The 15,979-nt window shown below is 35.1% G+C and overlaps 1 protein-coding gene across 4 annotated transcripts in view; it reads left to right on the forward strand.

Annotated features, from left to right (window-relative positions):
* The window catches only part of SEMA3E (semaphorin 3E), a 235,933-nt gene that overhangs the window by 204,600 nt on the left and 15,354 nt on the right, over positions 1-15,979 (forward strand). For 3 of the 4 annotated variants that reach the window (XM_077863833.1, XM_077863834.1, XM_077863835.1), the window contains 6 exons: positions 621-843; positions 3,377-3,468; positions 5,708-5,749; positions 7,405-7,571; positions 12,329-12,396; positions 13,925-14,064. In XM_077863833.1, coding sequence (XP_077719959.1) covers positions 621-843; positions 3,377-3,468; positions 5,708-5,749; positions 7,405-7,571; positions 12,329-12,396; positions 13,925-14,064 — 732 coding nt within the window. Of the gene's footprint in view, positions 1-620; positions 844-3,376; positions 3,469-5,707; positions 5,750-7,404; positions 7,572-12,328; positions 12,397-13,924; positions 14,065-15,560; positions 15,786-15,979 lie in introns of those variants that run through there. The other variant, XM_077863836.1, reaches the window with a different exon arrangement.

The raw sequence follows: 15,979 nt of genomic DNA on the forward strand, positions 1-15,979 counted from the left end.
TTAGCACAACAAAGAGGCTTTTTGTTTTACTATGAAAATACATTGTTTACCTTTAAAAGTTAATTTACAATCTGAAAAAATAAATTTCAGAAAATGGGGGAAGTAATAGCAATATTTATGATGATACACATTTTTACCACCTTCAAATTATACCAATATTAAATATAGTTCATTTTTCCAAGATTTCACTACTTTCTGTATTTTTCTAGTGTTGCCTGTTTGGAAAGATACAGTCTTTCTTTGCAATTTTTAATGCCAGTTTTATTTCTCTAATGAAAACTATGTGGTTACTAAATATTTCTAACTGTAGTTGATTAATTGAATATATCCAGTTTTCTGATGGTTTTCATAATTTTTAAAAGATTTTATTTATTTTATTTATTTGTGAGAGACAGAGAGACAGAGACAGAGACGGAGACATAGGCAGAGGGTGAAGCAGGCTCCCTGCCAGGAGCCCAATGTGGGACTCAATGCCCGCACCCAGGATCACACCCTGAGCCAAAGGCAGACTCTCAACCACTGAGCCACCCAGGCATCCCTGATGGTTTTCATAATTGATTACAAATGAGCTCTTTGGATTTAAGGCAAAAGAAAAATTATCTAATCCATTTGCATTTCAGTGTGCCAGCAAAGTGAATGGTGGGAGGTATGGAACCACCAAAGACTATCCTGATGATGCCATCCGATTTGCAAGAAGCCATCCACTTATGTACCAGCCCATAAAACCTGCCCATAAAAAACCGATCCTGGTAAAAACAGATGGAAGATATAACCTGAAACAAATAGCAGTGGATCGAGTGGAAGCTGAGGATGGCCAATATGATGTCTTGTTTATTGGGACAGGTAAAGAGATTGAAAAGTACTGAGACATACATATTGAATCTTAAAATCAATAACATTATTCATATTTTAAAAACCTAGCAGTAAATCTGTTAATCCATTAACCCATCTGCACACTGCTTATTCACTGCAGTGGAAGAGAGGATTTGGGGCAGTTACAGTGCCTAATTCCCAATACACAATCAATACTTAGTATCTCTGGACACACGAATACATGAAGGATTGAGTAATTGATGTTAAGAGACAAAACGGGTTCCAAGTAGAACTTTTCACAGAGGAAGGAGGCTACCATTGCAAGGATGGTTGTGTTGAGAGTCTCTGAGGTCCATTTCCACCCTTGGCTGTTCAGTAAGGTCTCAAAGTCTTTCTTGTTTTGTTAAGATTTTATTTATTTATTTATTCATGAGAAACACAAGGAGAGAGGCAGAGACATAGGCAGAGGGAGAAGCAGGCTCCCCAAGGGAAACCCAGTGTGGGACTGGATCCCAGGACCCCAGGATCATGACCTGAGCCAAAAGCAGATGCTCAACCACTGAGCCACCCAGGTGCCCCAGGTCTTACAGGTTTTTAAAAGCTTGGGACAATAACTTCACAGTCTATAATCACAACAATGCTTATCAGGCCCCATGACAATCATCCATTTGTACCAAACAGGCTGAGTGTTACCCATAATGGAGGTAAACTTTTAAAGCAAGGCTATAATATTCTGTATTAATGGAAAAAAATAATAAATACACTAAAAGTAAAATTTTCGAATAAATCTACAACTTCAGTTGATCCCATACATTAGATTTAGCTTGTGGAAGAGAACTTGGAATCTCTTAACCTTTGGGGCATATATAACAAAGTCAGTCAAGTACTTTAAATTCTATAGCCATTGGAAAAGTCTTTTAAATTATCATTTCTTTCTTTTTTTTTTTTTGTATGCATTATGTTCATTGCTACAGCAGTTGCTGTTTAGTAGAATAAACATCGTACCATACATAACTTCAATCCTAGATGTAATTCTACAGAGACATTGCATATACCCAGATCAGGAGCCAGGATATAATATTAATATTCATGGTTGGGCTTCTCCATTCATACTTTTTGAAAAATCTAAGATTTAAGTAAGGAAACATTTATCTGATTTGCAGAAATTGATCTCTGGTGTAGGCTATTATTTTATCCTTACTCTAGGAGGTTAATGTTACTAATATGCCCTACACTGTGGATTCAAGATTAACAAAGCATCACATTTCTTTAACAAACTTAAAACTACTTGGCCATGTAAGAATTCACTCATAATGACATTTAATAGAGGCTTTTTTTAAAAGTTCCATGAGCAAAAATAATATTTGACAAAATTAAGCATGGGAAAAGGTATGTTATTTTTAAATGTCCTGGAAAGTAGCAGTCATATACAATGTATCAGTCCAAGACTGTTTTTGGAAATACTTTTTTGTTAGATTGACCAAAGCTGTTTGAGAGAATTCCAGAAATATCAGATATGTACTTATGCTATTATGTAAACTATGTTTAACTCAAAGATATCATCATATTGAGCCACAGCTTTATAGCACAAAAGAACATATTTGATGAATGTGTGATGAGTTACAATATTGGAAAATCCCACAGATGATAGCTATTTTTCCCCATGTGCTTTAAGAACATGTGTGTGTTTGTGTATGTGTGTGTATAAAACACGGTATAAAAGGGGAGAAAGCCATTGCAAATTGCTAGTTGCAAATTAATAATTTGAGTTTCACCCTTGCTTTTTGCTTGATATAATAACAATTGGATATTTATTATCTGTTCTCAGCTTAAAAATTATAGTTTGTATTCTTTTTCATGTACTATACAGGTAATTGTTATTAATTATATCTTAATCAAATTTTATTAACCCAGCCACAGAATTTGCTAATTTTTAAACAAATTGCTTCAGTACTATGTAAGTCTTAGGTCAGTACCTCCAAAGTGCTTATTTTTTCTGAGCTATCCTTAGCACTACATCAAATTATTCTTACAGGCAAATTAGTGTCTTATTACATTTTTTATTGTAAAGACCACGCTCAGGATACCAGGTATAATAAAAGTTAGATGGAATTTTAAATTATGAATTTTATTTATAAAATTATTGATAATTATAGAAGCTAAATGATTAGTGCAAGAGTACTTATACTGTTCTCTCAATAGTGTATACTTGAATTTTTCTTACTAAAAGTGTTATATATATCATATGATATCAAATATCATTGTGTATATATTAATACATTTTGATTTTTCTATCTTTAGTTGAATTTCTGAATCAAATTATTAGAAAAATAATTACATATTATTTGGTCTTATTTTTTAACCAGGCATAAAAGTTATTTTTTTACTGTTTGAAAATATGAATATATAAGTAGTCTTGTTGCTTCAACTAGTAATGATTAAATATTTCATGCATCCAGATATCAGAGCTTATTCAGGTTAATAGTCTATGCATGGTTTTTAATTGTTTGAAAACCAGATTGTGACAAGCTTCTGATTTATCTCTTCTTTTGCTTTCTTACAGATAATGGAATTGTGCTGAAAGTAATCACAATTTATAACCAAGAAACAGAATCAATGGAAGAAGTAATTCTAGAAGAACTCCAGATATTCAAGGTATTTTTATAAGAAAAAAAAAGAAGTAGACAACATTTATGCATTACAGACAATTGCAAATGAATTATAAATGGGAAAGATGTAAGGTCAATTTTTTTTTCTAACAGGTATGTTGTGAATTCACAGTGAATTTGAAGTGAGGAATGTTTTAAAACCTATTTGATTATTGTAGACTATTCAAATGAGAAGGCCAGTATTTGCCCAGCTAGCAGGAAAAGAATTTCAGCATATTAACTGTGACTTTAAGAAATAACACATACCATATATGAATTCCAGAATCATTATTGCAAAGTCTCATTTTACAAATGTACTTTCAACACAGACAATTAAAACAAAGCAGGTTTCATGTTGTTGACTTTGTGATAAGTGTATTGCTTTTTATCATAACATATCAATTACCACAAAGAATTTACTAAAAAAGAAAACTGAAAAATGATAATGTAAAGATTAGACATGACAGTTATATATATGCATACACACAAACACATAGATTCGAGTATCGATATTTGTGGCAGTTATGGTCTTTAAATATCAGACCATATGTCTGATAAATATGTAGTTTAATGTGAACACTACATTAGTGAATACTGACTGACCAATGTTCCCAAGGGGCACACAGGGGTAGATTCCTGTGAGTCTCTAGTCACAGCATTTTTGTCAACTGATCAGTATATAATGTTGTTCTTTGTTTTTAGTTAAAGACATCTTATTTAGTGTATACTGTTGATTAACTAATATTGAACTCATGGCCTACAGCACTGTAATGCATGTATGAACAAAGCTTATTTGTATTTTCCCATGATACACATCACAGCCTTTTGAAGCTTTGAAACACTAGACAGCACTTTAGCACTTTGCTTAGAGGCCATTTTAAACATCAAAATTGCCAGGGAAAAGCACAAAAATGTGAAAACATGGCGTTAAATAGACCATGGAAAAGACACTTGTTTACAATGCGAGAGCTGAAACAAATGGCAGAGTGTCACATTGCTTGATCTCAGGTGGGGATATACTTGCTGGGCAACCAAAATGTACTGCCCCTGTGTGGCTGCATGTGTCCATGAATGGCCACTGAACATGGTAAGTATTAATACTGGAATTACAAATAAATTTTGACAAGTAAGAAAATTTGGGGGAAAAAGTCTGCAAATTATACAGATTGACTATGTGCGTAATGATTACAGATGAAAATATTTTTATTGATGAAAAACAGTTCATTTTACTTTGGCTGTCCTGAAGATTAGATTCCATATAGCCACATCCAAAGTTAACCATGTTCCCCTCTCAACCAGAGCAGCTATGTTTTTGTTTATCTTGCATCCTGGATTTCTGTGTTAGATTTCATTTCATATTAGGGACCATAGCTCCCTTATTAGGAGCATCTGCCACAGCATCTTGCTCATATCAACCCTAAGAAACATTGTCACCTAAATGAGTAAATGAGTGCACGCATGCCAGTGGTAAAGGGTTCTGTAGTTTAAAATATTGAAAAAAATACTGACACAGAGGATCACATTTTCTCTTTCAAAAAATAATTCTTTGAAGGATAATCATCCACAGAGGGGATCCCACCTGCCTGTTGCTTGTCTACTGGTAGGATTCATCTGAGTTTGTGATACTCCTTGGAGACACTCTAGTCTTAATCATCACCCCTACAGTAACACACAGGCTCTCAAAGCTATGTTATAGATCATCTTTCCTCTGGTGTAATTCTAAGACAATGACGTTATTCATCTTGCTCAAAGCACCTTGGGTTCATATTGATTGACCATGATAACTCCAACAAAAACGTATTTTGTTGTAGGCTTAGATTTAAACAATTAAAGGTCTCTTGGTTTGTTAACAGTAACACCTATTCAGAGACATAATTGTTTCACTTCTCATGGTTCAAGTACTTTATAAGAACACTGTGACTTTTTACTCTTTATTTAAAGATACTTGAATTTCCAAAGCATGAGTAATATTCAAATGCAAATACAAAAATTACTTTTCAGAAACAAATGGTAAACTGCTTAGATTATCCACTACTTTTTTTTACCTGACATATCTGTCCTATTTTATTAAAGAGTTTTTAAAAGAAAGCTGTATTTTAATGTAATTATATGTTCCTATTGATTTGCTAAAATGAAAGCTAGTAGACTAGCATAGAGCCAATCGCATACCTGAGTTCAGATGATTAGTAACTATATTAAGGTATGTTCCTATATTTCTTAAGAAACTTTAAAAAATTTTTTTTCAGGACCCAGCTCCTATTATTTCTATGGAGATTTCTTCAAAGAGAGTAAGTTTGTGTGTATGTGTGTGTGTATGTCTGTATATATGTGAGTTAAAGTCAAGGGTAAAGAGCATAAGTACATGTGCTTATACATGAAAAAGTTACAGTTTTATTCTGATAAAAACATGGTGATTTACATGAGATAGATTGATTTTCTGTTATTAAAGAAAGGTATATAAGGGTAGACTTACTTCTATAATCATGATAGGTTGTTATTCTGTAATTTTTTTTGTTAAGTTTGTGCAAAAATAACAGTAAATGATGGTAACACAAAAGGGTGTGCAGTGAAACACAAACCTCCTCTGCATTTTTCTAGAACCAGTTTCTGGTGCAAATTTCTCCAGAAATGGTTGTTGCATATATTACCTCAAATTTATTTATAAATTACCATTTATGTTTAGGTAAACAGAAACAGAATGTTCACTGTTCTGCTACTTATTGTTTTTACTTAACATATCTTATAAGTTTATTGCACATCATTCCATGAATATATCTGTATCACCCTTTTAAATGTTATATGTTAGTGTGTGCTATTGTTAGGACTGTAAATTGGTGCAGCCAATATGGGAAACAGTAAAGAGTTTCCTCAGTGTATTAAAAATAGAACCTATAATTAAGCAATTTCATTTCTGGGTATCTATCCAAAGGAAACAAAACCCTAACCCTAAAAGAGATCTGCACCCATGTTTATTGCAACATTATTTACAATGGCCAAGACATGGAAACAACCTAAGTGCCCACCACAGGATGAATGGCTAGAGAAAACATGGTACATGTGTACAATGGAATAGTATTCAGCCACAAAAAGAAGGAGGTCCTTCCATTTGTGACAACATGGGTAGACCTTGAGAGCATTATACTAAGTGAAATAATTTTTAAAAAAAGACAAATACCATATAAACTCATCTGTGAAATTAAAACAAACAGAAAAACGAGTTTATAGATACAGAGAACAGTTTGGCAGTAGCCAGAGGCAAGGGGTGGGAGGTGCGCAGAATGGGTGGATGTGATCAGAAGATACAAACTTCCAGTTATAAAGGAAGACCTGGGAGTGTAACGTAGAGCATGGTGATTATAGTTAATGATACCGTGATGTGTATATGACAGTTGCTAAGAGAGCATTATGTACAAGTTCTCGTCTCATAAAAACAATTCTACCTATATGTGTCAAGGAATGCTCACCAGGCTTATTGTGATCATTTCACAGTACATACAAGTCTTGAATCCTTATGTTATAATAAGCCTGATACTGATATGGTGTTGTTTGTCATTACATCTCAGTTTAAAACATCCAAACAATAACAACAATGAGAAAAGACCACTTACTAATCCAGTCTGTTATTGGTCATCCCTACTGGTCTTTTTAAAAGACCTACAGTGTTAAATGATGAAAGAGGCTCTCTATTTAAATAACCAATAAAAGAACAGTCAACCTCTTGAGATTTTGTCGAGCTCACTTTGGCAGTTTTGATCCTCGGGCACCCAGGTCTATAAGAGTTTCAATTCTTAGAGAAATGAAAGGATCAGTGTTCCATTACCCATCCCGAGTAACTGCAGTAAGTTAAATGAATATTCACAGAAGGGATTGTGTATAAATGTGAAATTCAGTGAGAGTTCTGTCCATTTCTGCTAGTGGCCTCTCTGTTCTTTGATGTCTCTAGCAACAGCTGTATATTGGATCTCCTTCTGCCGTGGCCCAAGTCAGATTCCATCAGTGTGACATGTATGGAAGTGCTTGTGCTGATTGCTGCCTGGCTCGAGACCCTTACTGTGCCTGGGACGGCATATCCTGTTCCCGGTATTACCCAACGGGCACCCATGCAAAGAGGTGAGAGGAGTCCTCAATGGGATATTTCCCTTGTTTAGAAAAACTATAAGACTTTTTAAAATATTTTTCTTTCTGCACACATTCCATGAAAATAACCATGTTATTTTTGTTAAATAAGCCATCATAGTCATACTTTGTTCATAATACAAGCCTTCAAAGTTGAATTTTCCCTGAAAATAATTCCTATCAATTATTGCGTAAAGATTGGTGTGGAGCACTGCTGGGTTTGTTTTTTTGTTTTGTTTTGTTTTGTTTTTTGCCCATGTTTGAATCCACTCTTACCCATCTTGACACTTTTGCTGCAAGACATGAATCCAGTTTAGATAAACTTAAAATGTGGAAATGGCAAGCCCCACCACACATGAGGGATTCAAAGACTTAAAAGAAAAATAAATAAATAAATTCTTAAATACATCCTGCATTTGCCCCGTGTCCTCTCAACCAGCTGGTCTTCATTTATTTCATTTTGAAAGTGAATATTTTAACTCCTAGGCAAATACATGACCTGTATAATTAATGAAACGTGTGATTTAATTGAACACAAATGAAAGGTACTTAAAGACCTCCAAACTCTAATGTCTACAATTCAGCAAGGTCATTGCCACTTGTAAGAGAAGGTAAATCTTGGGATTCTTTGAACAGGAGATCTTGAGGTCCAGAAAGTATTTTGAAGGATGGAGATATTTCTTCACTGAAGCCATATGAAATTGTGTATTCTTTACAAGGAAACATAAAGGAAAATATTTTTATTTATTATAGAATTAGCAACTAAGTTTTTCTCCTAGTAAAGTGACCAAAGACAATATAAAGCAAAAACATAGAACTATACACAGTTTCCTTACTGAAAATTAATTTTTTATTAATTTCAGTTATTTTTACTCCTCCACTCTAGATTACTTCACACTTTTTAAAAAATCCAATTTAACCCACCTTAATATCATTACTATTTTATAAGTTCACATATATTGTAGAATCTAATTTTTTTAAAGATTTTATTGATTTATTCATGAAAGACACACAGAGAGAAAGGCAGAGGAGACGTAGGCAGAGGGAGAAGCAGGCTCCAGGCAGGGAGCCCGATGTGGGACTTGATCCCAAGACCGCGGATCATGCCCTGAGCCAAGGGGCAGGTGCTCAGCCGCTGAGCCACCCAGGCATCCCTAGAATCTAATTTTTAAAAAACATAATCACTCATTCAAATCTTTTGTGAATTTGACATCAGCTAAGTCAACATTCATTCCAAGAGTACTTAGAGTACATAAGCAGATAGTGAAAAGATCTTTTGAGAGGACATTTGTTAACTAACTAACTTACCAACTGTTTTAGAGAATCAAGCAAATTAATTGATTTTGTTACAAATGCTTATTGATATTTAAAAACACATCTTGAATTCTTCAAGATAGCCGTTAGTATATAAAAGTATTGCTCAGGGGATCCCTGGGTGGCACAGCGGTTTGGCACCTGCCTTTGGCCCAGGGCACGATCCTGGAGACCCGGGATCGAATCCCATGTCGGGCTCCCGGTGCATGGAGCCTGCTTCTCCCTCTGCCTGTGTCTCTGCCTCTCTCTCTCTCTCTCTCTGTGCCTATCATAAATAAATAAAAACTTAAGAAAAAGAAAAGAAACTTTAAAAAAAATAAAATAAAATAAAAAAATAAAAGTATTGTTCAATGATTTACTCACCCATTCTGCCCCCCTACTGTACTGTGTACAAGGAGGATGAAGAAGCAGTCAATCAATACTCTTGGCTAAATGAAATCGGAACCTAAAGTGGAAAATGGAATTGTAAGTAAGAATGATAGTAGGTCACTCTTGAGCACTTCCTGCATATAAGGTACTGGACTAAGCGCAGTACACATACATTATTTAATTCTCACAATAACCCAACCTTTGAGCTCAGTCTTGTAGTGGGAAAGTAAAAAGATTCCAGTTAAAGAGAATTGTACAGAAGGCATAGAATGTTCAGGGAAAACCATGTAGTTCTATAGGTTAGGAGTAAAGTAGCTGGTTCTAAGGGTGGAAAGATAATTTCACCGAAAGTAATAAAATTAATTATTTTATTGTTATTAGCAACAATAACAATGTTTGCACACTATGCATCCAATACTTATGAATAACATGGTTTTGAATTAGGTGTGCAATAGCGGTGATGCTTAACTGAATTAAGCAGTTTCTGTAACTAAATACTTTGTGATACGTGGTGCATCTTATTAGAGTATACATCTACAAGCTTGATAATATATTTACAGAGGGTGGACGAAAAGCCATTTATTTTATTTTTTTAAAGATTTTATTATTTATTCATGAGAATACACAGAGAGGAGACAGAGAGAGAGGCAGAGGCACAGGCAGAGGGAGAAGTAGGCTCCATGCAGGGAGCCCGACATGGGACTCGATCCAGGATCTCCAGGATCACCGCCTGGGATGAAGGCAGGCGCTAAACCGCTGAGCCACCCGGGCTGCCTTTTTTTTTTTTTTTTTTTTTCAAAAAGTCATTTAGCAAAAGCTAAACGAATGGGCAAAGTCTTAGGAAGGAGCACAGTGCTTAAGTCAGGAGCTGTGCTCATAAATGAATTAGTTTAGTTCAGTGACGCGTAATAGAGATCTTTCAGTCGTGTCAGATTCTTTTAAACCATCACCCACCCCTGGAGGAGAACTCTTTGGATAGGTTCCAGCACATGAAGGGAAATAGTTTGCTTTTATAGCAGATCGTTTTTTCTTCAGACCTGACTAGCAGCAGAAATTGAAAACTGGTCATTAAAATAAATACTTTTCTGTTCACAGAGTGAAAATGAGTCAACAGAGGAAAAACATTAATTCACAATCCAAACCACTTGTTTAAAATAGTCTTCCAAAATACACTATCATTTATAGAGCTAAGTCTTTTACTTCCCCCTGGCTCTTGTATTTTGTCTATTTCCGGTGTTCTCTTAAAAAGTTTCTAAGTGGCAAGAGATATAAGAAAAATATGCAACTTTGAGAATGAAAGGCAACTTTGATGAACCTTTCTCAAACTCCTGAACAGTTTACAGACTTTTTAAAATGCTGAAGTAAAGGACATTTATATGAAGATAGTATTAAAGGAACTGAAACCTTGCTGGAGGATGTGATAGCATTCCTTTTAAATACATGTTTTCAATGATTTTAAACAAAAATTTTGCATGCTCAATTATTCACCTCATGTACCTAGAATTATCTGATTGACTTCCCCTTATTCTCACATCACTCATGTGATAAACCTGATAGAACATTTCAGCAAAGTAGAAAGTATTGAACTGTTAACTAAGATCTGAACTCACATGTGAGAAAGCACGCCATCTCTTAAAATGAGGTTCCATTATCATTACTCAGAGGCAATGAGAAGAGCCTAGAATGAAAAAAAAAAAATTGAGACTGGAATAGATTTTAGATGTCAATTAGACCAACTCCATTTTACAAAGGAGGATAGAGAGAACCAGGCAAGAGAAAAGATATATATGTATGAGATCAGACGGCACATGAGTGATGGCATTGGGATTTGAATCTGGTTCCCTTTTCCAGACTTTATCATTGCATATGGTTAAAGCATTTCATTGTCACTTTGGAAGCCTCACCATCTCCCTTAGGGGTGAAACTTCTGCTTTGCCTTCTGTTTTTTCCTCAATCTTGAAGAAATGCCATCATTGAGAAAAGCAAATAGTATTTTCTGCTCTTATGTAATTCTTCTATTTTTATATCTAATCTGAATTAATATGCTGAAGATCTTGATCTTAGAATTTCAGTGCTAATAATGATGATTTCCATTTTCTAATCCCTCCCAGAAAGATGTTTACAAATTTAAACTATAGAATTTTTCCTCCATGGATAAAAATATTATTATTTTTAATTATATATTTAAACAATCTATCAAATATAGAAATACAATGGGGGCAGCCGAGTGGCTCAATGGTTTAGCACCGCCTTTGGCCCAGGGTGTGATCCTAGGGTCCTGGGATCGAGTCCCGCATCAGGCTCCCTTCACGGAGCCTATTTCTCCCTCTACCTGTGTCTCTGCCTCTCTCTCTCTCTCTCTCTCTCTCTCTGTATCTCTCATGAATAAATAAATAAAATCTTTTAAAAAAATACAATGGAAGCGATCCCAAATGTAGTAGGCAGTCTTGCCAGACAGCCTGTTAAGTATGTATAACGCACAATCACATTGAATAGAGGCATATAATTTCTATGTATGATATCTGAAGAAAGGAGTAAGTTGAATATACATTATTAGTTTATCCCTTTTTATTGCCAGTGCTATTTGTGCTCCATGACTATGACAGCTCTAGAACAAAATATTTGGATTCGAATACCTTTCCTTTTTGCATGCATCTTATTATATATAGGAGTTTTAGAATTTTTATTCAAATAAATAGTCTGCCTCGAATCCCACTGTCTTTTCTGCACACGTCCCTTACCACCCAAAACATTCATTTGAAACGGATCTTCTTGCACAGATTTTTAAACAAAATATAGAGAGAGCTTTCTTAAATTATTATTCTGGGATCCAGAATTCAGACTTATGTGAACACTTAAAGAAAAATTTGATACAGATCTTATCCATTGAATAACATTCAGTGGAAATATGGGAAACTATGAAACTAGAATTTTATCCTTGTTTTGTATGACTGATCAGTTTTTTTCAGTAGGAGAATACTCCTTGAATTTTTAATGCAGTTGGCTGTATTTTAAAGTCTGGAAAATTAAAATCTGAACGTCTCCTAAACGCATCTACTTTCTTTCAGACGGTTCCGCAGACAAGACGTTCGGCATGGAAATGCAGCTCAGCAGTGTTTTGGACAGCAGTTCGTCGGTAATCCATAGAAAATCAATTGCTGTGGGTTACTCAGGGTGTATGGTGAAGATATGCTGCAGACTTCTTAAAAGGGTCCCTGTTTTCTTTGTGATTGATATATACTAGACCAGTGTTACTGAAAGTATTTTTTTTCTTCCACAAAGCTAAAATTTTAATTATATGTGGACAAATAATTTTTAATTAATTAGGGAAATAAGTTCTGTGTACCACCACGAAGACCTTGTATTAGACCTCAAAGTGGGGACCCTAGAACAAGATGCCACAGTGATTTGTAGGACTTCTCTCTCCATCTCAGCCCTGGGAGTATCTTCATCATGTTACATATGGTAATCTTACCAAGAGGGTGTCAAACTGGTGTCAAGTCACCTACTAAGCTTTGGGATAGGATAAAGTGAAAAACTTGAAGTCTTCCACTAGCATGGGGAAGGCTAGAGCTCAGGTACAGAAGTGAATTTCTGAGGAAAGGTAGTAAGCAGTCTGTTGGGTAAAGGATGGGAGGAAATTTCAGCTTCAGGAAATGTAAGGAAGTCAAACACAGAAACCAATGGTCCTGACTCTGCACCACGTTGGTGGTTGGAACTGGCTGCAATTGGTGTCACCCATCTCGTGAGGAGGTCACAGGGAGATGAAGCACCGTGCCTGGGAGACCAGCAGTGTTTATATACAATCCAGAGTTGCACAATGTCAGTTCACTAGACCCAAAGCTGACTGAGCATTTGGTGTAGGACAGAAGTCTCCGAGAACATTGGCTAAAGGAAGGCAGGATCTTAATCTCAGAAAACTTACGTGTCAGCTTTGAAAGTGAGGAGGATTCAGGCACAAGGAAAAAAATCCTGGGTTCCAGTTACTGAATTTGATATTCTTGTTGTTTTAACCAACAATGGATACATCCACTTGCTTTTATTCCCCACTGCATTCGAGTGTCCTAGCCTGCATGCAAATTTGAGTTCAAGTCCAGTGAGAGCCTCTCTGGGCCAAGATAAAGATTATAATCAAGCAGCTCTGGATCCGAAGTGTTTTTTCTTACTGTAGGAGCCCAATATTTGGCTAAGTGCAATCCCTTGACAAGATCTCACTCACACTTGTGTTTATGTAGCACCATATCACCTCAATTTCTGCTTTCTGCTTTTGTTTGTAACCCTGAATTTTTGTCTTATGTCTTACTTGAATGGTTGGTGCTCTCACCTTCCCTTGCCTGCTTTATCAGTGGATATCATCACCAATGCATGGAAAATGTATTTAACACCAATCCACCTTCTTACTGTCCTGAGTGTCCTGGCCTTCGGACCCACACTCCCATTTACTTCCTTCTGGTCCTCTCCATAGGCTGTAGTACTTTTTAAAGCCTAGACTTTGGTATGCCTCTGTCTCTAAATAGCTCCTTTAAATGACCTTGCGTAGAAGTTAGCAGTAAGTAATGAAAGATACTCACTTTGCTGCAGGAATCTAAATAAAGAATCGTTTAAAAATATTATTGACTGATAAAATCAAAGTCCTAAAGTTAATTTTAATCTTTATATTGTAGGGGATGCTTTGGATAAGACTGAAGAGCGACTGGCCTACGGCATAGAGAATAACAGTACTTTGCTGGAATGTACCCCGCGATCTTTGCAAGCAAAAGTTATCTGGTTTGTACAGAAAGGACGTGACACAAGAAAAGAGGAGGTAACTCACACTTGCTGCATGCTCATGCCATGCTGTCTTGTGTATGGTGTTTTATTAGTAGATAGATGATTTATTTGGTGTTTAAAAATGAATCAGTCTATTGTGCTGTACATGCATTATGTAAAAAGTGAATTTATTATGTGTGATTTATATACATATACAAAATTTTAAGTACACACATAAATTTATATGTATATATAATTTATATATGCTTTTAAAACCTGTGTACATATATGAATCTTTATGCATATAAATATACATATAAAAACATAAATATATATAATACATATATACATGTATTACATAGAAAAATATATACACATATAAGTAAGTTGTATATGCATGCATGTTTGTATGTATGTATATATATATAATTTAGATTCTGAAAATTGGACTTTTATTCTATAGATACTCATATCTTCATGATATTAGTATCATGTCAAAGTGATAGTCTTATACTGTATCACCCAAGGTAATGTTCTAGAAAAATAACAAATTTAAACACCATTAACATGTATGTCTTAGACATATGGATAATAGAATTAAAACAACAGCAGCAACATTAAACTAAGTGTTTGATAAAGCAATTGAATCATACATGAAACGTTGACAGAGGGATTCCATTACTGCCCACTGGGAACAAAAGAAAGGCATCAGTTTGTCCTTTTAAGTAGGTTTAGTGGTGGAGATTATATTTCTGTTATCATCTAAATGACATGTGCTGCTTTTATAGATGGAAGAATAGGAAGCCTTTAAAGCACACATAAGGGATAGCCTGGAGGCAGTTAGAGGATAATCTTTTTATGCACGTCTAGGGATCTGGGTGTATATTGGCCAAGGTCAAGGGCATGAAGCAGTTAGTAAAGGCAGGTAAAACATTATTGATGCTAATGTGGGCTTTGAACTCAATTTTCACAGAAGTGGAATTATAAAAATAGAAAGAATGAAAATTGGTTCATTAAAGGGAGATGGATCTTGGTAACTGCTAGCAAAATGTTTCTTGGCAAAAAGAAGGTTGCAAATTGAACAAGGGAAAGAAATGTCAGATACCTGCCTTCGGACCCACGAAGAGCAGATAGATACACAGTGGTAGGAGAGGGAAAAATGAAGTCCTCAACTATAGATTCCAAATGTAGACCACATTGACTTTATATGCCTTTTTTTCTAGCCCATTGTTGAACAAAAATGCAACATGTCTTTGGTCCAAAACTCATATAATACATCCTGGGAGATGATTAAATTTGTAAATTCCAGGTTCCTGGTATAGTTATTAAGAGAGGAAGGCACTCAGCAAAGGCTGTTAGAGATAATATAGAAAGGCAATCAAGGACAGGAAAATTCTCCTAAATTTGCATGACGTCATAAGAATAAACATGTGTCCAAAAATGTTACAGCATATTGCACTAAAATATTGTCGATTTAGTACTAAAGTATTCTCCATCCCACAAATCTGATGTGAAACTGATTTTTAAATTCTGTCATAACTCACTTGGCAGGAGAGGACCTGGGAATGTTCTCTAGCTCCTCTAGTTGAATGGCTTCAGAAGACAGAGAAGTAATTCTTTCATCAGTGGTTTTCTTCCCTTCGTATGTTCTGTTTCTAATTTGGAAGTCACCATAATCTGCCTCATTTGGAAATCTTTACCAAATCATTTTGACATGCTGCATCCATCAATGTTCAATTATAAGCTTCTTTCTCCTGTTGTTGATATAATCTGCTTCTCCTTTGCCCAGATTTTAGTCCCTGCTTTTCAAAATTCTATGGCTGATATATTTACTGATACTTGAAATTGTGAGTTTACTCTGTGCATTAGATGTCAGAATCATATAATACTTGATTTCTATACATAGCAATATATATTGATTTTTTCACAATCTAGAACAAAACACAAAATTGCTGACATCACAAAAAAGT

The sequence above is a fragment of the Canis aureus genome, chromosome 21 (genome assembly GCF_053574225.1).
Source record: "Canis aureus isolate CA01 chromosome 21, VMU_Caureus_v.1.0, whole genome shotgun sequence".
NCBI lineage: Eukaryota > Metazoa > Chordata > Mammalia > Carnivora > Canidae > Canis > Canis aureus.